This window comes from Cetorhinus maximus, chromosome 26, assembly GCF_964194155.1.
Source record: "Cetorhinus maximus chromosome 26, sCetMax3.hap1.1, whole genome shotgun sequence".
In the NCBI taxonomy this organism is placed as follows: Eukaryota; Metazoa; Chordata; class Chondrichthyes; order Lamniformes; family Cetorhinidae; genus Cetorhinus; species Cetorhinus maximus.
In genome coordinates, this window is record NC_135904.1 from 38,094,893 (window position 1) to 38,122,640 (window position 27,748).

The 27,748-nt window shown below is 46.6% G+C and overlaps 1 protein-coding gene across 1 annotated transcript in view; it reads left to right on the top strand.

Moving 5' to 3' along the window:
• Positions 1–27,748, top strand: part of aldh1a3 (aldehyde dehydrogenase 1 family, member A3) — a 164,087-nt gene that overhangs the window by 129,848 nt on the left and 6,491 nt on the right. The window contains exons 10-12 of the mRNA XM_078530494.1: positions 8,556–8,720; positions 8,804–8,961; positions 20,522–20,596. Of these exons, the coding sequence (XP_078386620.1) occupies positions 8,556–8,720; positions 8,804–8,961; positions 20,522–20,596 (398 nt within the window). The remainder of the gene's footprint in view (positions 1–8,555; positions 8,721–8,803; positions 8,962–20,521; positions 20,597–27,748) is intronic.

The window sequence follows — 27,748 nt, forward strand, 5'->3', positions numbered from 1 at the left end:
AGTTAGACTGGGGGAGGGTCCGTGAGCTGAGTTCGACTGGGGGTGGGTCCGGGAGCTGAGTTACACTGGGGGAGAGTCAGGGAGCTGAGTTAGACTAGGGGAGGGTCCGGGAGCTGTTAGACTGGGGCAGTGTCCGGGAGATAAGTTAGACTGGGGGAGGGTCCGTGAGCTGAGTTAGACTGGGAGAGGGTCCGGGAGCTGAGTTAGACTGGGTGAGGGTCTGGGAGCTCAGTTAGACTGGTGGAGCGTCCAGAAGCTGAGTTAGACTGCGGAAGTGTCCGGGAGCTGATAGACTGGGGGAGGGTCTAGGAGCTGAGTTAGACTGGGGGAGGGTCCGGGAGCTGAGTTAGACTGGGGGAGGGTCCTTGAGCTGTTAGACTGGTGGAGGGTCCGGGATCTATTACACTGGGGGAGGGTCCGTGAGCTGAGTTAGACTGGGGGAGGGTCCGGGAGCTGTTAGACTAGAGGAGGGTCTGGGAGCTGAGTTAGACTGGGGGAGGGTCCGGGAGCTGTTAGACTGGGGGAGTGTCCGGGAGCTGAGTTAGACTGGGGGAGGGTCCGTGAGCTGAGTTAGACTGGGGGAGGGTCCAGGACCTGTTAGACTGGTGGAGGGTCCGGGAGCTGTTAGAATGGGGGCAGGTCCCGGAGCTGAGTTAGACTGGGGGAGGGTCCGGGAGCTGTTAGACTGGGGGTGGGTCCAGCAGCCGTTATACTGGGGGAGGGTCCGGGAGCTGAGTTGGACTGGGGGAGGATCCTGGGGCTGATTTAGACTTGGGGAGGAGTCTGGAGCTGAGTTAGACTGAGGGAGGGTCCGGGAGCTGTTAGACTGGGGGAGGGTCCAGGAGCTGAGTTAGACTGGGGGAGGGTCCGGGAGCTGTTAGACTGGGGGAGGGTCCGGGAGCTGAGTTAGACTGGGGGAGGGTCCGGGAGCTGAGTTAGACTGGGGGAGGGTCCGTGAGCTGTTCGTCTTGGGGAGGTTCCGGGAGCTCAGTTAGACTGGGGGAGGGTCCGGGTGCTGAGTTAGACTGGGGGAGGGTCCGGGAGCTGTTAGACTGGGGGAGTGTCCGGGAGCTGAGTTAGACTGGGGGAGGGTCCGTGAGCTGAGTTAGACTGGGGGAGGGTCCAGGAGCTGTTAGACTGGTGGAGTGTCCGGGAGCTGTTAGACTGGGGGCGGGTCCCAGAGCTGAGTTAGACTGGGGGAGGGTCCGGGAGCTGTTAGACTGGGGGTGGGTCCAGCAGCCGTTATACTGGGGGACGGTCCGGGAGCGGTTAGACTGGGGGAGGGTCCGGGTGCTGAGTTAGACTGGGGGAGGGTCCGGGAGCTAAGTTAGACTGGGGGAGGGTCCGGGAGCTGTTAGACTGGTAGTGGGTCCGCGAGTTGACTTAGATGGGGGAGGGTCCGGGAGCGGAGTTAGACTGGGGGAGGGTCCGGGTGATGAGTTAGACTGGGGGATGGTCCGGGAGCTGTTTGACTGGGCGAGGGTCTGGGAACTGAATTAGACTGGGGGAGGGTCCGGGAGCTGTTAGACTGGGGGAGGGTCCGGGAGCTGAGTTTGACTGGGGGAGGGTCCAGTAGCTGAGTTAACTGGGGCAGGGTCCAGGAGCTGAGTTAGCCTGGGGCAGGGTCCAGGAGCTGAGTTAATTGGGGCAGGGTCCAGGAGCTGAGTTAGACTGGGGGAGGGTCCGGGAGCTGAGTTAAACTGGGGGAGGGTCCGGGAGCTGAGTTAGACTGGAGGAGGGTCCATGAGCTGTTAGACTGGGGGAGGGTCTGGGAGCTGAGTTAGACTGGGGGAGGGTCCGGGAGCTGAGTTAGACTGGGGGAGGGTCCGGGAGCTATTAGACTGGGGGAGGGTCCCGGAGCTTAATTTGACTGGGGGATGGTCCTGGAGCTGTTAGACTGGGGGAGGGTCCGGGAGCTGAGTTAGACTGGGGGATGGTCCTGGAGCTGTTAGACTGGGGGAGGGTCCTGGAGCTGTTAGACTGTGGGAGGGTCTGGCAGCTGAGTTAGACTGGGGGAGGGTCTGTGAGCTGAGTTAAACTGGGGGAGGGTCCGGGAGCTGAGTTACACTGGCGGAGGGTCTGGGAGCTGAGTTTCACTGGGGGAGGGTCCCTCTGTAATCCATGCCATTGTACACAAACAATTTGGAAGCAGGGACAGAAATAAAATTACGTATATTTTTTGAATTGTTTGACATGAAACTAGTTTAAAATTAAAACAGAGAAACAGATCTTTCAGCCCAATGAAACTGTGTTGGTATTTATCCTGATCACTATCCTATTCCCACATGCTTATCCCGTTTCCATCACCCTTGGTCCCCTTTTGCAATGCTCTCTGCTTCACTCACTATCCCCAGTGTTTTCCAGACTATGCAAAACCTTTCTTTTGCTCACTGTCTTTAATCTCTTACATTTTATTTTAGATCCTTCACTCCTGGCTCCTCAACACCCAGAAACAATCTGGTTCCACTGTTTCCCATTGCTTCAGAATTTTAAACAATTTCTTCTTTTCTAGCACCTTCAACTTTGCAACTCAAAGCTTGTAGAATGGAGTAAATTCCACAAATAACAGTGAACTGACTCAATCAGAGGGATATATATCTGCTTAAAGTGGCCAGATGGTATTTAATGTGGACACACACAGTGAGGCTGATAGAGAATAAGCAATGAAACTGAGATAAACAATAAGATACAGCACAGGGGAGGAACCTGGGAGGACTGGTGAGTGGTTCTTTGCAAATGTGTGGCTGCATAAAAGAGTCCAAACAAGATCTGATTTTGCAGAATGGAGGGATAGAGTGTTAATCCTGGAAAGTAATAGTGAGTTTGTATAGCACCTGGTCCAGCCCCACCTGAGAGAGATCTGTAATGGACCAGTCCATCTTTGGAGCAGATGCAGAGGAGACAAACTATTCTAATACCAGCAAGCGGGAACCTAGGACTAACTGAGAAGACTCAGGAGATCTTAACTAAGCTTTAAGATTCTAAAGGATACTGATGAACTGGAGTGAATTATTTGACAGATTCACATGGCACCGACTCAAAGTCAGAAAGGGAAAGTGAGCACACAGTTCCATCGAATCACAGAATGGTTACAGGAAGGAGGCCATTCAGCCTGTTGAGTCTGTGCTGACTCCCTGTAAGTGGTGCTCAGCAAGTTAACCTCCCCAACCCTTTCCCAAGCCCTGAATTTTTTTTCTCTTTGGGTGCTTATCTAATTCCCTTTTGAAACCCTGATTAACCCTGCCCCATGGTCAGGCAGTGTGTTCTAAATCCTAACCACTCATTGTGTAAGAAAAACTGTTTTCTCATGTCACCTTTGGTTCTTTTGTCAATACCTTAAATCTGTGTACTCTGGCTCTCAACCCTTCTGCCAATGGGCACCCTCTACTCTGTCTAGACCTCTCAATGATTTTGAAAGCCTCTGTCAAATCTCTTCAAAACATTCTGTTTTGTAAGCAGAACCATCCCAGCTTCTCCAATCTATCAACATAACTGAAATCCCTGGAATCATTCTCATAAACATTTCCTGCATCCTCTCTGAAATCATTAAATCACAGAATTTTAACGCAGAAGGAGGCCATTTGGCCCATCATGTCTGCACCGGCTCTCCAAATGAGCATTCTGACCTAGTGCCATGGCCCTGCCTTTTCCCCATACCCTTGCACATTGTTTCTATTCAAATAATCACCTAATGCCCTACTGAATGCCTCAATTGAACCTGCCTCTACCACACTTCCAGGCAGTGCATTCCAGGCCCGAGCCACTCGTGTGAAAAAGTTTTTTCTCACGTCACACTTACTGCTTTTGCAAATCACTTTAAATCTGTGCCCTCTCATTCTTGATCCTTTTGCAAGCGGGAACAGCTTCTCCCTATCTACTCTGTCCAGCCCCCTCATGATTTTGAACATCTCTACCAAATCTCCTCTTAACCTTTTTCTCTCCAAGGAGAATAGTACTAACCTCTCCAATTTATCTTCATAACTGAAGTTTCTCATCCCTGGAACTATTCTTGTAAACCTTGTTTGCACTCTCTCCAGTGTGTTCACATTCTTCCTATAATGCGGCGCCCAGAACTGTACACAATATTCTGGCTGAGGTCTAACGAGTGACTTATATAAATCCAACATAACCTCCTTGCTCTTGTACTCTATGCCCCTATTAATAAAGCCCAGGATACTATATGCTTTATTAGCTGCTCTCTCCACCTGTCCTGCCACCTTCAATGATCTATGCAGGTCTTTCTGCTCCTGCACCCCCTTCAAAATTTCACCTCTTATTTTATATTGTCTGTCCATGTTCTTCCTACCAAAATGCATCACCTCACACTTCTCCGCATTGAACTTCATCAGCCACCAACTGCCCACCCCACCAACTTGCCTATGTCCTTTTGAAGTTCTACATTGCCCTCCATGCAGTTTACACACTGCCAAGCTTTGTATCAACCACAAACTTTGAAATTGTCCCCTGCACACCAAGATCTAGATCATTAATATATATCAGGAATAGCAAGTGTCCCAGTACTGACCCCTGGGGAACTCCACTACAAACCTTCCTCCAGCCCGAAAAATATCCATTGACCATTACTCTCTGCTCCCTATTTTCAGCCAATTTTGTATCCATGTTGCTACTGTCCCTTTTATTCCATCAGCAATAACTTCTCCCACAAGTCTGTTGTGTGGCACTGTATCAAATATCTTTTGAAAGTCCATGTACATCACATCAACAGCATTACCCTCACCAACCTTTTCTGTTACCTCTTCAAAAAACCCCAGCAAATTAGTTAAACATGATTTTCCCTTTAAAAATCCATGTTGGCTCTTCCTGATCAACTCATATGTTTCTATGTGCCTACTCATTCAATTCCGAATAATTGTTTCTAAAATCTTGCCCAAAAGCCAAAGCAGTGTTTTATACAAGTTCATCACAACTTCCTTGTTTTCATACTCTAGGCATCAACTGTTGTCCCATTTGTTTTTTTTAAAACCATTTCTCAAACTGCCTGCCACCTTCAGTGATTTGTGTACATATACCACCCCCCAGGCCTTTCTGTTCCTGCACCTCCTTTAGAATGGTACCCTTTCTTTTACATTGTCTCTCCTCATTCTTCCAACCAAAATGTATCACTTCACATTTCTCTTCATTAAATTTCATCTGACACGTGTCTGCCCATTCCACCATGCTGCTATGTCCTCTTGAAGGCTGTCGCTATTCTGTTTTGTGTCATCTGTAAATGTTGACATTGTGCCCTGTGGGGAAGTCATTAGTCTTGTAAATTGGCCATCCTTTCAGCTGGGACTTCAGTCAGACCGGGTGTGAACCCGGCAGCTGATTCACTATTGTCCACTTTGTGCTACTGTCCAAAAACCACTTTCACTCTCAATAGTATCACACAGTGGGTGGGAAAAGCATGGAATGAACTTACTCAGAGGGAGCAGGAACAAATGTTATTTTTTATTAATTCAGGAGAGAGATGAGAACTTAGAAACAAAGGAACAGGAGGAGGTGTTTAGCCCTTTGAGTCTGTTTCACAATCAGTGAGATTAGGGCTGATCTAACTCCATATACCTGTCTCTGCCCCATATCCCTCTTACCTTTGGCAAACAAACACCTATCAATCTCAGTTTTAAAATTTAAACTTGACCTAGCATCAATTGTTGTTTGTGGAAGAGAGTTCCAAACTCCCCCCACCCTTTATGTGCAGAAGTGTTTGTTCTGTTGAAGGGTCATGAGGACTCGAAACGTCAACTGTGCTCGATGCTGCCAGACCTGCTGAGTTTTTCCAGGTATTTCTGTTTCTGTTTTTGTTTTGCTAACTTCACTCCTGAAAGGTCTGCCTCTCAATTTAGACCACGCTCCTAGTCCTAAACTCCCCAGTCAGCAGAAATAGTCTCTCCCTATCTACCCTGTTTCTTTAATATCTTGGAAACTTTAATCAGCCCTTAAACTTCTAAATTCCAGGTAATACGGACCTAATTGATGTAATCTCACCTTGTAATTTAACCCTTAGAGACCAGGAATCATTCTGGTAAATCTATGTTGCCCTCTCTCCAAGGTCGATGTATCCTTTCTAAGGTCTGGTGTTCAGAACTGATCACTGTGCCTCCAGGTGTGATCTAACCAGAGCTTTGTATTGCTGAAGCATGGCTTCTACCCCCTTGTATTCTAGCCCTCTGGATAGAAAGGCCAGCCTTCCCTTTGGCTTTTGGATTATCTTCTGTACCTAATCATAATATTTAATGATCTACATACCTAGGCTCCCAAGTCTCTTTGGATAAAAACAACTCTCTAGCTTTTTCGCTATTTAGGAAGTATCCTGTTCTACCCTTTTTAGGTCCAAAGTGGATGACCTCAAATGGCCAACATTGAAATCCATTTGCCACAGATTTTTGCATTCACTTAATCTGTCAACGTCTGTCTGTAATTTTATTTTTGTCCACACTGTTTACAATGGTGCCTGATTTTGTGTCATTGGCAAACTTGGATATATGGCTCTCTCCCCATTGTCTAACTCATTAAAGGGATAGCTAGTTTTTTAACAAAGGGGGTTTAACAAGTCAAATAACAAATGGGGATTTGGACTATGGGGGCAGCAAGGTGGGCTGCACAGGTCTTCTCCGGTCCTGTGCGATCTTAGGTCTTCAGTAACAACATCAAAATACATTGAGAAAATACAGCTTGCTGCAACAAAGCACAGTATCCCTCTCGAGGTGATTTTAGATATAATTTGAAATGCTTTGCACAATTTTTCTCCAAACCACAACCAGAACTTTGTACAGAAAAATAAAACACAAAATACTGAAAACACTCAGCAGCTCTGGCAGCATCTGCAGTCAACGTTTCAATATTAAACTTAGTTTCTCTCTCCGCAGTTGCTGCCTGACCGGCTGAGTATTTCCAGCATTTTCTGTTTTTATTCCAGGGTTTTTAGCAGCTGCAGAATTTAGTTTTGGTGTTAGATTTTGGAACAAGATTTGAGCACGGCACTGAATAAGAAAGTGAGACAGGAATGTGCGGAGAGTGAAAAATATCATCAGATTTCACTGAAATCTAAGTAGGTCATGCAACAATGATATTATTACCAATTAAGGTTAAAATTGAAAGGGAGAATTTGTAAAAATCAGATTGGGATGGAGCAGATTTTAGACAGGAGGAGTGAGCAGCTGAGGTGAACCAGGAGGAGAAATTGACAGAGATCGTACAGTATTTTTAAATAGGATCCTTGAGATTTCATGTGAGCTCCGAGGTATTGGCAGAGGGTGGTCAGAAATTCTACTCCACCAGGTACTTTCTAGGAATTTCAGGGCTCTTATCTCTTCCCATACTTTGCTGGAAATGTGGAGAGCAATGTGTAGTTTGACTCTATCCCCAATGTCAGAGTGACTCCCTACGATACCTGTGGCTGATGAGTAAGTCAGCAACATTTATTGTGAATATTTGCTGACTGATTACTCAGTTGTAACACATAAAGCACACTCAGTAAACACAGCAGCCCTGCCAGCCTGATTAAAGAGAAAACATTGAGTTCCCATTCAACACAAAATGAGAGTAAATAAAAGCCAATTATGTAAAATTCTGTGATTCTCAATGAACAACATCACAAAATAGGTTTGAAATATTCTACCACGGTTGGCAGTGAAGAAGTTAATTGGCAATGAGCTTAACTCCTTAAATAAAGTGGTGCAGCTTGATCTTCTCTCCAATGCTGTGAGCACCCAATATCGAGTGGTGGGGGTTTAAATCACTGTGACAAGTAGCTGGTAATACATTACCACACCCTAAAGGGTCCTGGTTGTGAAAGGTTTTGTAGGTACCATCCCCGAAACTCTATAGGGGCCTGGGAGTGAAGTCATGTCTCAAAATGGAGCTGCCTGGGGCTAGAGACTGAAACCAACAATAAGGCACAATTGTGTGCTCAGATTCTGATATCTTAACTGGAACATTGTATTTACCCAAAGGATTGTGGCAATAGAAGAAAGCCTCGAAGTTGTACGTACAATTCCTGAATAAGAATAGGACTTCATTTGATACATTTCCAATAAGTTTTATCCCAAAGCTAAGTGGGAAGGAGATCAACCTGCTGAAAAGTACAGGGAGCCACAACAGATCAGATTTTCAACCACTTAAACCCTTCACTATACTCTGTGAACCTTCAGATGAAAGTATTGAAGGGATGACACCTGTGGAGGCTGGGGGTTGTTCTACTATGTTCAGGCTGTCAGTGTATGAATGGAAGATACATCCCCTCTCTTGATTATTTATCTTTCTGACAGATATAGTTAAGTGGAGCACTCAGGATGAGCTGTTGTTGGAACTCCAGTTACCAGTATACAAGTGAAATGAGGCCTAAGATAAAAGCAAAATACTGCAGATGCTGGAAATCTAAAATAAAAACAGAAAATGCAGGTCTGGCAGTATCTACGGAGAGAGAAACAGAATTAATGTATCGAGTCCGTGTGACTCTTCTTCAGAGCCTAGCTATCCTAAGATGTGGCCTAGCTGTACAAAGCTACAGTTGGCTTATCAACTCTGACCACTGTTCTCATTTCTCTTCATAGATTGACCAGGTTCAGTTTGATAAAATTATGGAGCTAATAGAGAGTGGCAAGAAAGAAGGAGCTAAGTTGGAGACTGGTGGCTGTGCCATTGGAGACGTGGGTCATTACATTCAGCCTACTGTGTTCTCAGAGGTGACAGACAACATGCGCATCGCTAGGGAGGAGGTACCATCACTTATATCAAAACATTAAATGACCATTTATAGGGCAACCGATTAGATTTAACCCATATCTTTCATACGCTACAGATCTTTGGACCAGTGCAAGTGATAATGAAGTTTAAAAGCACCGAGGAGGTTATTAGAAGAGCCAACAATAGTGAGTTTGGACTGACAGCCGGAGTGTTCACCAGGAGCATCGACAAAGCATTGACTGTGGCTTCTGCCCTTCAGTCTGGAACAGTTTGGTAAAAAAACACAAACATTTTTATCTGAAATATCAATTTTTAGCGTGTCATATTTTCCTGTGAAACATTTCTAATAAGGATAAGAAAGTGTATTTTGATTAAACTGGATAAGAGTTGAGCAGCCCGTGCCTGGAGCAGCTGCTTTGTTCCGTGTCTTGCTGCAGAAGCTTTATACCTTCCCCTGGACACAGCAATACTCACTGCATTTTCTGGCACCTTGAATTAAGCAGGTGCTGAGGGTGCACCACTGACTGTCCACCTTTCACAAATCATTGAGGAAACCTCCCCTGAAATTCCCAGGGAAAATGTTCCAGGGTCAGCAGGCATAATTCCAGTGCAAACATTGTGACTGAGGGTCCTGGACTTTCACAGCCATGTTCCTTAATTTGACAGATATACAAGCATACAGATTGGGGCCAGGAGTAGGCCATTCGGCCCCCTGGAGCCTGCTCCACCATTTGATAAGGTCATGGGCGATCTGATTGTGACCTCAACTCTATTTCCTACCTGACTCCCTTGTCAGTCAAGAATCCAGCTAACACAGCCTTCGAAATATTCAATGGCCCTGCCTCACTACTCTTCGGGAAACAGAATTCTACAGACTAACAACCTTCTGAGAGAGAAAAAACCATTCAGCATGATGGAAACACAGGGCAGAGTGAGAATGAGAGGCAATTTCAAAATTGCGGGACTTTGATAGAGTTGAGTAATTGTTTCTACTGCCAAGTGGGTCAGTAACCAGATGGACACAGATTTAAAATAATTGTTAAAAGAACCAGAGTTAAGATGAGGAGAAATGTTGACCCAACGAGTTGTTGTGATCTGGAATGTGCTGCTTGATAGGGCAGAGGAAGCAGATTCAGTAGGAACTTTCAAAAGGGAATTGGATAAATATTTGGAAAGGGAGAGATTTGCATGGATCTGAGGAAAGAGCAGGAGAGTGGAACTAACTGGAAAGCTGTTTCAAAGAGCCAGCACAGCCAGGCACAAAGGGCCAAATGGCCTCTTTCTGCTCTGTAAGATTCAATGGTGCGGTAGTGGGCGGGTAAAATGGAGTCCTACCCGCCGATGAAAATGGCGGGTTTTCACACCGTATCTTCCCGAGCCCACCTCATTATATAATCACTCCTGGGATACACGCCGTTTCCATGGCGAGCAGCCTCTCATTCGCCCGCTCACCATCACCCCGCTGTTGCATCACGCTGGCCGCCATCTTTAAAAGGCAGCCCCCAGCAAAGCGCTCATCGCCACCAGCTCACCACCGCTGCCCGGGAGACACGGCCAGCAAAGGCAAACAGATTACAGCCCCCCCACTTCAACAACGGGTCCCTCGAGTGACTGCTGGATGCCGTGGAGACCCACCAGGATGTGCTGTACCCTCGCTCTGGCCGCAGGATGGGCAGCAATGTCACCAATCTGGCTTGGGAGGCGGTGGCAGAGGTGGTCAGTGCCAACGCCCTTCAGAAGAGGACAGCCACCCAGTGCAGCAAGAGGATGAATGATCTCCTCCGTTCCCCAGGGTAAGTCACTCTTTTCATCACTCCCAACTCACACACTCACAAACCCATCACACACCCGCAGGGTCCTCATTCACTGCCAGTGCAAGGGACATCACCATTCACTCTCTCACACTCACCGTCATTGTCCTCATCCCGTCCATGGGACCACTCACCACCCACACAGGCCAGGTATACTTATCATCTGGCCCGGCAGACGCCCTGATACCCTCTCCCCATCTCTATCCATGCAGGATAAAGTCATTACAGACAGGGTGTCACAGTCAGCAGGCTGCCTCCACCTCCGCTGTGGATGTCCGTAAACGTAGCGGCAAGGTTAGGAAAGTTAAGGAGAATTAGTTGCACAGCCTGGGCACGGGTGTTAATCACTTGTATGTAATGTTCACTATTCAACCTGCAACATGGGGGACACTGGTCCAAACCGGGATGCTGAGATTGCAATGGGGCTGTGAGCACCTCCAGCAGTGACTGCTCCATGGCCAGTGTGGGCGAGGAGATTGTACAACGTGTGCAGCCCAACTGCTCCGCAGTCCAATAAACTGATGGCGGACTTGAAGTCTGTGCCGGGGGTGTTGGGAGGGGCTGGGGGAGCTGGGGGGTGGGGGTGGGGGGCGGGGTAGGGCATGGAGCGCTTGGTGGTCCTTTGGTGCCTCCGTGATGCTTACATGGACGGACAGGCTGGGAACCTGACCCCAATCATATCACCGTGGCTGTGCCTGATCTGTCTCAGCTGGAGAGGATGGGTCAGTTTATACAGGGGGTGTCCCTAACGCGTGGCCACTCCCCTCACTTACCCTGCCCCCCACCTCGATCGCCTGTGCACGGGACACAGCCCCAGGGCAGCTCTGGACCTCCCCTCCCCCTCAGCAATCGCCTCCGAGACTGGCCAGCACTTACCCCCAGACACCCCCCCACCCCCACCCCTCAGCAGTCGCCTCCGAGGCTGGCCAGCACTTACCCCCAGACACCCCCCCACCCTCACCCCTCAGCAGTCGCCTCCGAGGCTGGCCAGCACTTACCCCCAGACACCCCCCCACCCCCACCCCTCAGCAGTCGCCTGCGCGGCCAAGGTTCAGTTTCCCCCACCCTGGCCCTGGTGCCCCTGAGGCCTGTAAACATCAGGCAAGCTGTGGTGAACTCTGCTCTTCACTCACCTCAGTTCCCCCAAAGTGGAGGCCTCAAAGTGCCTGTCACCCGTGTGCTGTTGTGAAACACGTCGCTGTGCTTTCCCGCTGGTGTGGACAGACGATATGACGGGTTCCAAGAGCCTGGCGGGATGGCCTTTTAATTATATACTAATTATTACAATTAGCTCCCCGCCGACCGATTGTGGGAAATGCCTTTGTGAGGTGGGTCCCGCCGTTTTTTCTGCGCACGGCACCTATCAAACCCACCACCAACCGGCTGGGAAAATTCCACCTAATCAGTTAATTTACAGTGGGACCTTCACCCACTCCCGTCTCTGAGCTGTGAATATGGGCCTGTTTTCTGTGATCAGGTTCATTAACGTATTGAGGGCTTCCATGGGCTAGTTGTTTCCCGGACCCTGTGCTAGGCGTTGGTCATTGCCTGGACTCTGTGCCAGGTATTGGGCATTGCCCAGACTCTGTGTCAGGCGTTGGTCATTGCCTGGACTCTGTGCCAGGTGTTGGTCATTGCCTGGACTCTGTGTCAGGCGTTGGTCATTGCCTGGACTCTGTGCCAGGTGTTGGTCATTGCCCACACTCTGTACCAGGCGTTGGTCATTGCCTGGACTCTGTGCCAGGCATTGGTCATTGCCCGGACTCTGTACCAGGGGCTGGTCATTGCCTGGACTCTGTGCCAGAGGCTGGTCATTGCCCGGACTCTGTGCCAGGGGCTGGTCATTGCCCAGACTCTGTGCCGAGCACTGGTCATTGCCTGGAATGGCTGGTCATTGCCCCAGCTCTGTGCCAGGCGTTGGTCATTTCCCGGAGTCTGTGCCACATGCTGCTCATTGTACGGCTGGCTTGTCATTGCTAGGATTCTATGCCGGGGGCTGGTCATTGTCCGGAGTCTGTTCCTGGGTCTGGTAATTTCTCGGACTCTCTGCTGTTTCTGATGAGCAATGAGGCTGATGTCAGCTTGAAGAGAAGGTGTTTAGAAGTTTTTAACATGCCAACTTTGCTCTAGGTACTGGAGGTTGTGTACTGGAGGTTGTGTACTCGAGATCAATGTTAAATAATTCCCTACCTGAGGGGACTCAATGTAACATATATCGCTGAACATCATCCTGCTTTTCTCAGTCACTATATTAAGCCCATCTACATCTAGACAAAGGCGACTGGTGCCCAGCAGTGCTGAGCCTTGTCTTGATGCCTGTTTGATTGGATCGATGCTGATTAATGCAGGAAAAGAGGGAAGTTTCTATTAAAGGCTGAAAGTAACAAACTCCTCAGGGTCCAAGGCTGAATGAGTAGGGTGTGGTTCCAGAAGTATTTCGAAAATAACGTGCACGGAGAGATTGAAAAACCACTTAGCCCATGCTAAAAAAGAAAGTCAAATTTATTGTTTGGACGATCCCTTCAGCCTTAGCCTCAAACCACCTACTGTTTATGAGACTGTCCTTCTGGCCATGTTTATGAGGCTGACCTTAGGGCCCTGTTTATGAGGTTGACCTTAGGGCCCTGTTTATGAGGCTGTCCTTCTGGCCCTGTTTATGAGGCTGTCCTTCTGGCCCTGTTTATGAGGCTGTCCTTCTGGCCTTGTTTATGAGGCTGTCCTTCTGGCCCTGTTTATGAGGCTGACCCTAGGGCCCTGTTTATGAGGTTGACCTTAGGGCCCTGTTTATGGGGCTGTCCTTCTGGCCCTGTTTATGAGGCTGTCCTTCTGGCCCTGTTTATGAGGCTGTCCTTCTGGCCCTGTTTATGAGGCTGACCTTAGGGCCCTGTTTATGAGGCTGACCATAGGGCCCTGTTTATGAGGCTGACCTTAGGGCCCTGTTTATGAGGCTGTCCTTCTGGCCCTGTTTATGAGGCTGTCCTTCTGGCCCTGTTTATGAGGCTGACCTTAGGGCCCTGTTTATGAGGCTGACCATAGGGCCCTGTTTATGAGGCTGACCTTCTGGCCCTGTTTATGAGGCTGTCCTTCTGGCCCTGTTTATGAGGCTGACCATAGGGCCCTGTTTATGAGGCTGACCTTAGGGCCCTGTTTATGAGGCTGACCATAGGGCCCTGTTTATGAGGCTGACCTTAGGGCCCTGTTTATGAGGCTGACCTTAGGGCCCTGTTTATGAGGCTGACCTTAGAGCCCTGTTTATGAGGATGACCCTGGGGCCCTGTTGCTTGGTGATTTTCACTGTTTCCTGCTTCTTCTGCTGCTCAGAGTGGTTATGGCCAGAAGCTGGGGACAAGTACCTGGGGGTCATGTTGCAGAGAATAAAGACAAACAACAAATTTGCATTTATATAGGACTTTTCACAACCTCAGGATGTTCCAGAGACCTTTACAGCCAATGAATCAATTTTAAACAGAGTTAACGTTTCAAGTCCATATGACCCTTCATCAGAGCCTTCTTCTCTCTCCACAGAGGCTGTCGGACCTGCTGAGTTTTTCCAGCATTTTCTGTTTTTGTTTCAGATTTCCAGCATCCGCAGTATTTTGCCTTAATCAATTTTGAAGCTTAGTTCCTGTTGTGGGAAATGAGGCAACTAAAGTATGCACAGCAAGATCCCACAAACAGCAATGTTTCAAGGATCAGACAATCTGTCTTAGTGATATTTTTTGAGGGGTAAATGTTGGGAAAGCTCCCCAGATTTTCTTCAAAGTAGTGCTGTGCAGTCTTTAATATCTAACTGAGAGGGCAACTGAAAGATGGTACTCCCCTGCCATGGTCAAGTCTCTGGATTTGAACCAATGGCCTCCCAAGTCAGTCGTGAGAATATAGCCCAGTGAGCATGGCAGACTGGACTTAGGTTCTCAGGTGACAGGAAGCAGTTACCCTACCTGAGCACCTACTACCTCACTGTATGACTGGATTTAAAAAAAACATTTTTAACTGAGGTAAATTTGAACCTAAATGTTTGCCTAAATTCTCCAGTGTGAGGTTTCACTATGGTCTGATTTCCAGTAGTCAGTGTAGCTGCACAGCATCTCTGTCTCAGACTATGAAAGGATTAACGCTGTAACTAGTGCGTACATTGAGTTGCACAAACCTGGCAACTGAGTGCAGAGTGACCGGGTGCTTAACTCTGTGATTTTGGTAAGCGAGGGAGTTCGGTGCAGTGAGGGAGGACATACATGCTGGTTAAGTCTTTTCCAAAATAATGTATCATCCAAGAGACATAGTGAGATTCAAGACCCAAAGCCCGAAGGATTAATTAGGTGAGCAGGTCAGTGATTAGTTGGTCAGTTTGAATTTTTTTTCTCTCACTAGACTGGGGCAATGGTTTAAACTGGTACTGGGGAGATCCAAGTATTACATTAAACTTATTGCTTAACCAGTTAAACTCCATATTATAACCATAGATAATTGTTGAGTGATATTTCTACATTTGAAATCTAAATAGTTAAGTTAAACACAATAAAGATGGCAGGGCAGGTGATGTGTTGCGGCTGTAGCATGTGGGCTGTGGACATGTGTGTGATTCACAGCAACAACATTCGTAGTAAATATCTGCAGCGTGAAAAAACTTTAGCTCAGAATTAGATGAGCTGGAGTCTGAGCTTCAGACACTGCGATACATCAAGGAGGGAGTAAGTTACTGAGACGCTTTGTTCCAGGATACAGTCACACTCATTAGGCTAGGAACTTCAGATTTAATTCAGGGACAGGAGCTGTGACTGTAAGAGAGGCCGGACTGGGGATCTAGAAGGTAGCAATGGGGTACTAGAAAAAAAGGGAGCTGTACCATTGGGATGGTCTTCACCTGAACCATCAGTATCATGGTGAATCATATAACTGGGACTGTAGGGGGGCTTTAAACTAAATAGTGGGGTGAGGGTTCACATGAGGGGAGATTTGGAAAGTTAAAGAAAAAAGACGGGGCAATTATGCATTGTCATGATGTGGGTAATGATAAGCAGAGTGTGACAGGGACAGAATATGCAAACATGCCAGCAAATAGGGTCAAAAAAGGGAAAAATGGTAAAAAGGCAGAATTAAAGACTATATCTGAATGCACACAGTACTTATAGCAAGATCATTGAATTGACAGCACTAAATAAATAAATGAAATGATAGCCATTACAGAGACTTGGTTTCAAAGTGACCATAGCTTGGACCTAAATATTCAATGGTATTTGACATTTTGGAAGGGCAGGAAGAAAGGAAAAGGAGGTGATGGGGTAGCTCTGTTAATAAAGGGGTGAGAAATGATCTTGGTTCAGAGGATCAAAATGTAGAATCAGTTTGGGTGGAAATAAGAAATAGCATAGGAAAGAAGTCACTGGTGGAAGTGACTTATAAGCCCAGTAGGGGTACCAGTAGCTATACTGTATGATAGGGTATAAATTAAGAAATAATGGGGGCTTGTAAGGAAGGGAATGCAATAATTGTGGGTGATTTTAATCTTTACATAGATTGGACAAAGTCAAATTGGCAAAGGTAGCTTGGAGTATGAGTTCATAGTGTATTTGGGACAGTTTTTTTAGAAAAATATGTTCAGAACCAACCAGGGAACAGGCTACTTTAGACTTGGTAATGTGCAATGAGACAGGATTAATTAACAATCTCATAGCAAAGGATCCTCTAGGTAAGAGTGATCATAATAGAGTAGAATTTCATGTTCAGTTTAAGGGTGAGAAATATGGGTCTGAAATTAAGATAAAGGCAAAATACTGTGGATGCTGGAAATCTGAAACAAAAACAAAGAATGCTGGAAAAACTCAGCAGGTCTAACAGCATCTATGGAGAGAAAGACAGAGTAGTGTTTGGGTCTGAAACTAGTTTGAAACTTAAATAAAGGCAATTAGAAGAGTATGAATACAGAGTTCGCAGCAGTGGCAGACATTTAAGGAGTTATTTCATAACTCTCAACAAAAATATATTCTATTGAGAAAGAAAGACTCTACAAGAAGAATGCACCATCCATGGCTAACTAAGGAATTAAGGATGGTACCAAATTGAATTAAAAGATATAGAATGCTGTGAAGATTAATGGTAGCCCAGAAGATTGGGAAACTTTTAGAAACCAGCAAAGTTGGTTTTTACCAATTAAACAAAGAATCAAGAGGGAGAAATTGGAATATGAGAGAAAACTAGCAAGAAATATAAAAACAGATAATAAAAGCTTCTACAATTAAATAAAAAGGAAAAGAGTAGCTAAAGTGAATGTTGGTCTCTTAGAGGGTGAGACTGGGTAATTAATAATGGAAACAAGGAAGTGGTAGACACTTTAAACAAGTATTTTGTTTCTGTCTTCACAGTAGAAAACATAAAAAGCATCCCAAGAATAGTAGGAAAGCCCTATGGGAAAAGGGAGGGAGGAACTTAAAACAGTCACTATCAGTAGAGAAAAAGCACCTGGAAAACTAATAGGACTAAAGTCTGACAAGTCCCCCGGACCTGATGGCCTACATTGTAGGGTCTTGAAATAAGTGGCTGCAGAGTTAATGGATGCATTGCTGGTAATATTCCAAAGTTCCCTAGATTCTAGAAAGGCCCCAGCAGACTGGAAAACTGCAAATGTAACAGCCCTATTCAAGATAGGGAGACAGAAAGCAGGAAAGTATAGGCCAGTTAGTCTAACTTCTGTCATTGGGAAATACTAGAATCCATCATTAAGGAGGTAGTAGCTGAACATATAGAAAATAATAATGCAATTAGGCAGAGTTAGGGTGATTTTGTGAAAGGGAAATTACATTTGACAAAGTTATTAGAGTTCTTTGAGAGTGTAACAAGCAGGGTAGATAAATGGGAATGAACAGATGTAGTGTATTTGGATTTTCAAAAGACATTTGATAAGGTGCCACATAGAAGGTTACTACACGAGACTAAAGTTCATGGAATTAGGGGGTAATATATTAGCATGGATATAGTATAGAGGCTAACTAACAGGAAACAGAGTCGAGATAAGTGGGTCATTTTTCAGGTTGGCAACTGTAACCAGTGGGGCTGCTGCAGGAATCGGTGCTGGGGCATCAACTAATTATGATTTATATTACTGACTTGGATGAAGGGGCCGAGTGTATTGTAGCCAAATTTGCTGATGATACAAAGATAGGTAGGAAAGAAAGTTGTGAGGAGGATACAAAGTGTCTGCAAAGGGATACAGACAGGTTAAGCGAGTGGGCAAAAATTTGGATGGAGTATAATGTGGGAAAATGTGAGGTTGTCCACTTTGGCAGGAGGAATCGAAAAGCAGCATGATATTTAAATGGAGAGAGATTGCAGAATGCTCCAGTACAGAGAGATCTGAGTGTCCTTGTGCATGAATCACAAAAAGTTAGCATGCAGGTACAGCAAATGATTGGGAAGGCAAATGGAACATTGGCTTTTATTTCAAGGAGAATGAAGTTTAAAATTAGGGAAGCCTTGCTGCAACTATACAGGGAATTGATGAGATTGTGCTTAATGTACTGCGTAAAGTTTTGGTTACCTTACTTAAGAAGGGATGTACTTACATTGGAAGCAGTTCAGCAAAGGTTCACTCAGTTGATTCCTGGGATGAAGGGATTATTTTATGAGGAAAGATTGAGCAGGTTGGGTGTATACTTTCTGGAGTTTAGAAGGATGAGGTGGTCTTATTGAAACATATAAGATTCTGAGGGAGGCCCGACAGGGTAGATGCTGAGAGGAAGTTTCCCTTTGTGGGGGAGTCTAGAACTAGGGGGCACAGCTTCAAAACAAGGGGTCTCCCATTTAACAGTGAGATGAGGAGGAATTTCTTCTCTCAGAGGGTCATTAATCTTTAGAATTTTCTACCCCAGAGAGTGGTGGAGGCTGGGTCACTGAATATGTTCAAGGCTGAGTTAGACAGGTTTTCGATCAACAAGGGAGTCAAGGATTATGAGGGACAGGCAGGAAAGTGGAGTTGAAGTGACAATCAGATCAGCCATGATCTTACTGGATGTAGGAGGAGGCTCAATGGGCCGAATGGCCTACAACCGCTCCTTATGATCTTATAACCTTAGTCTGTTTCCTTCCACACGAGGGCTGTGCAACAAACACACAGGTAACTGGCATCAACACAACAGCTTGAGAAGGTAAAAACAAAAAGCTAAAAGCTACTGCGGATGCTGGAAATCCAAAACAAAAACAGAATTACCTGGAAAAACTCAGCAGGTCTGGCAGCATCGGCGGAGAAGAAATCAGTTAACGTTTCGAGCCTTCATGGCCCTTCGGCAGAACTGAAGCATAGTTAGGAGAAGGGAGAAATATAAACTGGTTTAAGGTGGGGGGAGGGGGGGCTGGAGAGAGACGTTGAGGGTGTGGTGATTGTGGAGATGAGCAGATAATCAAAAGATGTCACAGACAAAAGGGTCAAAGAGGTGTTGAAGGTGGTGATATTTGGTCCATCTCTGTGGTCCATCTCTGACACTTCTCTTCCCTTCCTTGACCTCTCTGTCTCAATTTCTGATGATAGACTGTCCACCAATATCCATTACAAGCCTACCGACTCCCACAGCTACCTCGACTACAGCTCCTCACACCCCGCTTCTTGTAAAGACTCCATCCCATTCTCTCAGTTCCTTCGCCTCCGTCGCATCTGTTCTGATGACGCTGCCTTCAAAAACAGCTCCTCTGACATGTCCTCCTTCTTCCTTAACCGAGGTTTTCCATCCACGGTCGTTGACAGGGCCCTCAACCGTGTCCGGCCCATATCCCGCGCATCCTCCCTCACGCCTTCTCCTCCTGCCCAGAAACATGATAGGGTCCCCCTTGTCCTCACTTACCACCCCACCAGCCTCCGCATTCAAAGGATCATCCTCCGCCATTTCCGCCAACTCCAGCATGATGCCGCCACCAAACACATCTTCCCTTCACCCCCCCTGACGGCATTCCGTAGGGATTGTTCCCTCCGGGACACCCTGGTCCACTCCTCCATCACCCCCTACTCCTCAACCCCCACTTATGGCACCTCCCCATGCCCACGCAGAAGATGCAACACCTGCCCCTTCACTTCCTCTCTCCTCACCATCCAAGGGCCCAAACACTCCTTTCAAGTGAAGCAGCATTTCACTTGCATTTCCCCTAACTTAGTCTACTGCATTCGTTGCTCCCAATGCGGTCTCCTCTACATTGGAGAGACCAAACGCAAACTGGGCGACCGTTTTGCGGAACACCGGTCTGTCCGCAAGAAAGACCCAAACCTCTCTGTCGCTTGCCATTTTAACACTCCACCCTGTTCTCTTGCCCACATGTCTGTCCTTGGCTTGCTGCATTGTTCCAGTGAAGCCCAACGCAAACTGGAGGAACAGCACCTCATCTTCCGACTAGGCGCTTTACAGCCTTCTGGGCTGAATATTGAATTCAACAACTTTAGATCTTAAACTCCCCCTCCCCCCATCCCCACCCCGTTTCTCCCCCCTCCCCTCTTTTTTTTTCAATAATTTATATAGATTCTTCTTTCCCCACCTATTTCCATTATTTTTAAATCTAAAACTAAAACCTTGTTAGTCTTTCCACCCCACCCCCACTAGAGCTGTACTTTGAATATCCTGTCTTCCATTCTTAATTAGCACTTTTCTCAGACAAATATCACCACCTTCAACACCTCTTTGACCCTTTTGTCTGTGACATCTTTTGATTATCTGCTCATCTCCACAATCACCACACCTTCAACGTCTCTCTCCACACCCCACCCCCAACCTTAAACCAGTTTATATTTCTCCCTTCTCCTAACTATGCTTCAGTTCTGCCGAAGGGCCATGAAGGCTCGAAACGTTAACTGATTTCTTCTCCGCCGATGCTGCCAGACCTGCTGAGTTTTTCCAGGTAATTCTATTTTAGCTTGAGAAGGTGCCTGGTTAAATACTGCACTACAGGGCATCAGCCAGGAGAGGGCGGACAGTAACCTCTCCTGCCAATCTAGTCCTGCGTCGGGAGATATGGAAGTTTAATGCTGTTTTTGTTTTGTTTTGCAGGATTAATTGCTATAATGCTCTTCATGCTCAGGCACCATTTGGAGGCTTCAAAATGTCTGGAAATGGAAGAGAACTGTAAGGATTTCATGTTATACATTTTCATCTGAATGTCAGTAATGTAGTTTTGGTTCCTCTTCCTCTGTGTGTTGAATATATTGAATAAGCTTCTCTATTCTGTCATTCCACTGATACATCCTGAGACGGCTGACCAGTTTACTCTCCATTTATTCTTTTCCTTCATTGTTTTTTTACTGAATCAGCCCATTTGTTAATAGTGTGGCACTACCACCTGCTAAATGGGATAGATTTCAAACAGATCTAGCAACTCAAGACTGGGCATCATGAGGCGCTGTGGGCCATCAGCAGCAGCAGAATTGTACTCAAACACAATCTGTAACCTCATGGCCCAGCATATCCCCCACTCTACCATTACCACCAAGCCAGGGGATCAACACTGGTTCAATGAAGTGTGCAGGAGGGCATGTCAGGAGCAGCACCAGACACACCTAAAAATGAGGTGTCAACCTGGTGAAGCTATAACACAGGACTACTTGCCTGCTAAACAGCATAAACAGCAAGTGATAGACAGGGCTAGGTGATCCCACAACAAACGGATCAGATCTAAGCTCTGCAGTCCTGCCACATCCAGTTGTGAATGGTGGTGGACAATTAAACAACTCACTGGAGGAAGAGGCTCTACAAATATCCCCATCCTCAATGATGGAGGAGCCCAGCACATCAGTGCAAAAAATAAGGCTGAAGCATTTGCAACAATCTTCAGCCAGAAGTGCCGAGTGGATAATCTATCTCGGCCTCCTCCGGAGGTCCCCAGCATCACAGATGCCAATCTTCAGCCAATTCGATTCACTCCACGTGATATCAAGAAATAGCTGAAGGCACTGGATACTGCAAAGGCTATGGGCCCTGACAATATTCTGGCAATAGTGCTGAAGACTTGTGCTCCAGAACTTGCCGCGCTCCTAGCCAAGCTGTTCCAGTACAGCTACAATACTGGCATCTCCCCGGCTATGTGCAAAATTGCCCAGGTGTGTCCTGTACATGAAAAGCAGGACAAATCCAATCCGGCCAATTACCGCCCCATCAGTCTACTCTCAATCATCAGTAAAGTAATGGAAGGGGTCATTGACAGTGCTATCAAGAAGCACTTGCTTAGCAATAATCTGCTCACTGACACTCAGTTTGGGTTCCATCAGGGCCACTCAGCTCCTGACCTCATTACAGCCTTGGTTCAAACATGGACAAAAGAGCTGAACTCCCGGGGTGAGGTGAGAGTGTCTGCCCTTGACATCAAGACCGCATTTGACCGAGTGTAGCATCAAGGAGCCCTAGCAAAACTGGAGTTAATGGGAATCAGGGGGAAAAGTCTCTGCTGGTTGGATCATACCTAGCACAATGGAAGATGGTTGTGGTTGTTGGAGGTCAGACTCAGCCCCAGGACATCACTGCAGGAGTTCCTCAGGGTAGTGTCCTCGGCCCAACCATCTTCAGCTGTTTCATCAATGACCTTCCTTCAATTATAAGGTCAGAAGTGGAGATGTTCGCTGATGATTGCACAATATTCAGCACCATTCGTGACTCCTCAGATACTGAAGCAGTCTATGTCCAAATGCAGCAAGACCTGGACAATATCCAGGCTTGGGCTGACATGTGGCAAATAACATTCGTGACACACAAGTGTCAGGCAATGACCATCTCCAACAAGACAGAATCCAACCATCACCCCTTGATGGTCAATGGCATTACCATCATTGAATTCCACATTATCAACATCCTGGGAGTTACCATTGACCAGAAACTGGACTGGACTAGCCATATAAATACTGTGGCTACGAGAACAGGTCAGAGGCTAGGAATCGTGCGATGAGTAACTCACCTCCTGACTCCCCAAACCCTGTCCACCATCTACAATGCACAAGTCAGGAGTGTGATGGAATATTCCCCGCTTGCCTGGGTGAGTGCAGCTCCCACAACACTGAAGAAGCTTGATACCATCCAGGAAAAAGCAGCCCGCTTGATTGGCACCACATCCACAAACATTCACTCCCTCCACCACCAACACACAGTAGCAGCAGTGTGTACCATCTACAGGATGCACTGCAGGAATTCACCAAGGCTCCTTAGACAGCACCTTCCAAACCCACGATCACTACCATCTAGAAGGACAAGGGCAGCAGATAGATGGGAACACCACCACCTGGAAGGTCCCCTCCAAGTCACTCACCATCCTGACTTGGAAATATATCACCGTTCCTTCACTGTCACTGGGTCAAAATCCTGGAACTCCCTTCCTAACAGCACTGTGGGTGTACCTACACCACATGGACTGCAGCGATTCAAGAAGGCAGCTCATCACCACCTTCTCAAGGACAACTAGGGATGGGCAATAAATGCTGGCCCAGCCAGTGAGGCCCACATCCCCTGAATGACTAATAACAAAATAAGGTATAACTCAAACAATATGAAGATCTGATAATACAGTTTGTAATTGTGCAGGATTCCAGAGCCCTGGAATCGAATGAATGGATATCCGACAGGAGCAGCTCAGGTTGTGGGTATCTTATTGGAACTCAAGCTCAGAGTGCAACCTTACCCACTTGTAAAATGATCGCTGGTTGGGACCATTTCCAAGGCCCTGCCTTGCACCAGTTGGCAGTGAGCCACCAGCAATAGCCCCCAGGAGATGGTCTCCTTATTGGCGGCATCTGTGTCCACTGTCCAATTCAGGACAGCAAGTGGGGTTCCTAATGCTGGAGACCCAATCAAATGGCCCACAGCCTCAAGTCAGCAGCCCTGCCAGCAAAGAGCGTCGCTGCTACAGGACAGTGTCATTTACCCAGGTATTTACTTTGTGACCACAGCTGCCAGGCCACCCAATTTGGCGGGGGAAGCCCCCTCACAGGACGGCCTGAGGCTGCTAATCCCTACAACTCCTGTTGGGGGGGTCGGGACCTAAGATTCCTCACCAGCCCCCACCCTCTCCAGACACCAGCAAGCCGCTTCCAGGCACCTACCTGGCTTTGGCCTCAGCAGGAATCCTGTCCACTAATGGGAACATCTTGGTGATGTACCCTATCTGCCCAAAATTGGACAATTAAATATTCAAATGGGCTACCCACCAATGCCAGTGATGACCTGCCTCTGGCAAGATCAACCTGAGGCATGAGCACGTTGGACCTCTCACCTGACACCCTCATAGCTACATTCCCTCCTGGTCCCATCTTCAAACCCCCTCCTAGGGATCAGGAAGATTCCACACTGAGTGTGCGGAAGATGATCAGTTAAGATCCCTGGAATCTGTGGGCAGGGATTTGAACTCAGTGCCCAGTGACTCTGATAAACCCCCAGTGCCTCTGATAAACCCAGTGTCTCTGATGAACTCAGTGCCCAATGTCTCTGATAAACCCAGTGCTCCTAGTGTCTCTAATAAACCCAGTGCCAGTGTCTCTGATAAACCCAGAGCCCAGTGTCTTTGATAAACCCAGTGCCAGTGTGTCTGATGAACCCAGAGCCCAGTGTCTTTGATAAACCCAGTGCCAGTGTCTCTGATAAACCCAGTGCCCAGTGTGTCTGATGAACCCAGAGCCCAGTGTCTTTGATAAACCCAGAGCCCAGTGTGTCTGATAAACCCAGTGTCCAGTGCCTTTGATAAACCCAGTGTCCAGTGTCTCTGATGAACCCGGTGCCCAGTGTCTCTGATGTGCCCAGTGCCTCCGATAAATCCAGTGCCCAGTGTCTCTGATGAACCCAGTGCCTCTGATAAACCCAGTGCCCAGTGCTTCTGATATACCCAGTGCCTCTAGTAGACCCAGTGCCTCTGATAAACTTAGTGCCCTTATTAAACAGGTCATGGAAATTCCCATTCAATTATCATTTTCTGCTTTTTGTTGGCTTGTGGTCACATCAGGTTCCTGCATATTGACCCTGCATATCATTTCATTAAGTATCTGATGGTGTCTTTCGGTTTCATTACTGCAACTATTCACCCCTTCTCCAGCTTCTGTGTGGCTGCAGAAAGTGAAGTCTATGTTGCTGTCCATGCTACCAGCTGGCTCTGACAGATTAAGAAAATAGGAGAATTCTATGTTTCTAACTGCAGTAGAGACGCCCTAATATTCTCAGAATGCTGGGAACAGGAAGTCAATGAGACATTTAAGGAATATTCATCAAAGGAAATCAGCCTGACCTTTAACCCTCTTATTTTAGTTCCACATTAAGGAATTAGACTGGAGATTTACCGTGCACATTAAGGTTTGGATGATGGCCAAAGCTTATTACTGAGTAAAATGCTCTTTCCTGATTATCAGTTAGCGAGATTACATTTACAGGTTGTATTTCACCCATTACTGAGGATTTAACACCATATCTGGTCTGCTCCTACAGTGATTTCCCTGTGTTGGTTTTGGTGCTTCTGCCAACAACAACTCACATTAATATAGCACTTTTAATATAGAACAATATGCTAAGGCACTGCCCTCACCTGATTCCATTCTTATCTAATCATAGCCAAAGGATCACCTGCAACAGCTTCTCTTCCTGCTCCCACACTATCACCTCTGATGTCCCCTAAGGATCTATCCTTGGCCCCCTCCTATCCCTCATCTTCATTCTGTCCCTCAGTGATATCATCCTCAAACACAACACATTCCACACGTACACTGACAACATCCAGCTGATCGAGCCCGCCACTGTCACTGAGTTATCGTGCTGCTTGTCTGACTTCCAGTACTAGCTGAGCAGAAACCACTTTGAACCAAATTGGAAACAATATCAAACAAAATCATTTTTAAAAAATTCATTCATGGGATGTGGGCCTCACTGGCTGGGCCAGCATTTATTGCCCATCCCCAGTTGCCCTTGAGAAGGTGGTGGTGAGCTGCCTTCTTGAACCGCTGCAGTCCATGTGGTGTAGGTACATCCACAATGCTGTTAGGGAGGGAGTTTCAGGATTTTAACCCAGCAACAGTGAAGGGACGGTGATATATTTCCAAGTCAGGATGATGAGTGGCTTGGAGGGGAACTTCCAGGTGGTAGTGTTCCCATCTATCTGCTGCCCTTGTCCTTCTGGTGGTCATAGGTTTGCAAGGTGCTGCCTAAGGAGCCTTGGTGAGTTCCTACAGTGCATCTTGTAGACAGTACACATGATGGTACAATGATTGAGATATTATAGATGGGATTAAGGTAAAAGCTGAAATATCATTACAAACTTCAAATACAAACTTCAAAAAATTTTACAAATCTGTGGAATTTTTTATCACAATGGAGAAATTTGTCATTCCAGAAATATAAAATTACTCTTTAAGGGATGGGGAGGGCCTGAAGCCATTGTTTTCAGTCTCCGTCACAAGCTTTGTTCCAAAGTCACTGACCCTATTCCTCTCCCTGGTAACTGGGACCAAATCACACTCTTCACAACCTTGATATCATGTTTGACCTTGAGCTTTAGTTTTGACACGCGTCCATGTTTGACCACATGCCGACGTTTGACCACATGCCCATGTTTGACCACATGCCCATGTTTGACCCTGAGCTGCGGTTTTGACACATGTCCATGTTTGACCACATGCCCATGTTTGACCAAATGCCCATGTTTGACCACATGCCCATGTTTGACCACATGTCCATGTTTGACCACATGCCCATGTTTGACCACATGCCCATGTTTGACCACATGTCCATGTTTGACCACATGCCCATGTTTGACCACATGTCCACGCCATCACTTCTACTTCCACAACTGTAACATGTCATGACTCTGCGCCTGACATCTTTTGCTGAAACCTTCATTCATGCCTTTGTTACCCTGAGGCCTGACCACTCGAATGGATTCCTGGCTGGTCTCTCACCTTCCACTCCCCATTAACTTAGGTTCATTCAAGGCTCTGCTGCCCATATTATGGTAGTAATTGCAGTGAAACTGTCTGTGTTCAGTATCATGACTCCCCTGAAACTGACACTACCTTCTGAAGTCCGCACATGCGCAGTTAAACCGGGAAATCCAGAAGGTGCTGTTGGTGATTCTATTCTTCTCCAGAGGGAATATGCCCACCCCCCAGACTGCAATCTCAATAGGAACTGTCAAGAACTTGCACTCTTAGTCTCTCTATAAAAACCCTTAAAAATGTTACACTTGTTGAATGGGGTGTTCCTTGTTTTTTAGCAGCACGGTAACTTCATAATTGTAGAGTCATAGATCATTACAGGAGGGAGACCACTCAGCCCATAAAAATACTGCTAAATACCCTCACTGGCCCTTGAAGAGTAATTTTATATTTCTGGAATGACAAATTTCTCCATTATGATAAAAAAAATTCTACAGATTTGTAATTTTTTTTGGAATTTGTGAATGATATTCCAGCTTTTTACCTTAATCCCATCTGTAATGTCTCAATTGTTTATTTTGTTTTCTGTATAAGTTTAATTTAAATTCAAAGTGAAGGGATTCTGTGGGATTTATTTCCTGGCTTGCTGTCTTTGAGGATAATTCAATGCAATTGGCTGTTTATGTTGCTTGATGACATCACCATTAGTGAATCCCTAGATCCAATGTTTCATGGGATGTGGGCATTGCTGGCTAGGCCAGCATTTGTTGCCCATCCCTAATTGCCCTTGAACTGAGTGGCTTACTTGGCCATTTCAGAGGCCATTTAAGAGTCAACCACATTGCTGGGGGTCTGGAGTCACATGTAGGCCAGGCCAGGTAAGGAGGCAGATTTCCATCCCTAAAGGACGTTAGTGAACCAGATGGGTTTTTACAGCAATCAATGATAGTTTCACAGTCATTGTTACTGAGACAAGCTATCAATTCCAGATTTATTAATTGAATTTAAATTTCACCAGCTGCTGTGGTGGGATTTGAACCCATGTCCCCAAAACATTAGCCTGGGCCCCTGGATTACTAGTCCAGTGACATTACCACTACACCACCATCTCCTCAGACTTGGTGTCAGATTTAAACTGACATTGAGAAAGGGGAAACCCATGTCACAGCGATTGCTAGATCTTTGTGGGTCAGTAGCAAGAGCCATTGCTTTGTAACTGACCATGAAATTTGGGCCCTTAACTTGCACCAAGTCCCATAAGCCCTATGCTTGCTGACCTATATTGGCTATCGGTTAAGCAAAGACCTCTTTTAAAATCCTCAGGTTTGCTTTCAAATTGCTCCATAGCCTCACTCCTTCCCTCACCCTAACCCCGAACCCTAACCCT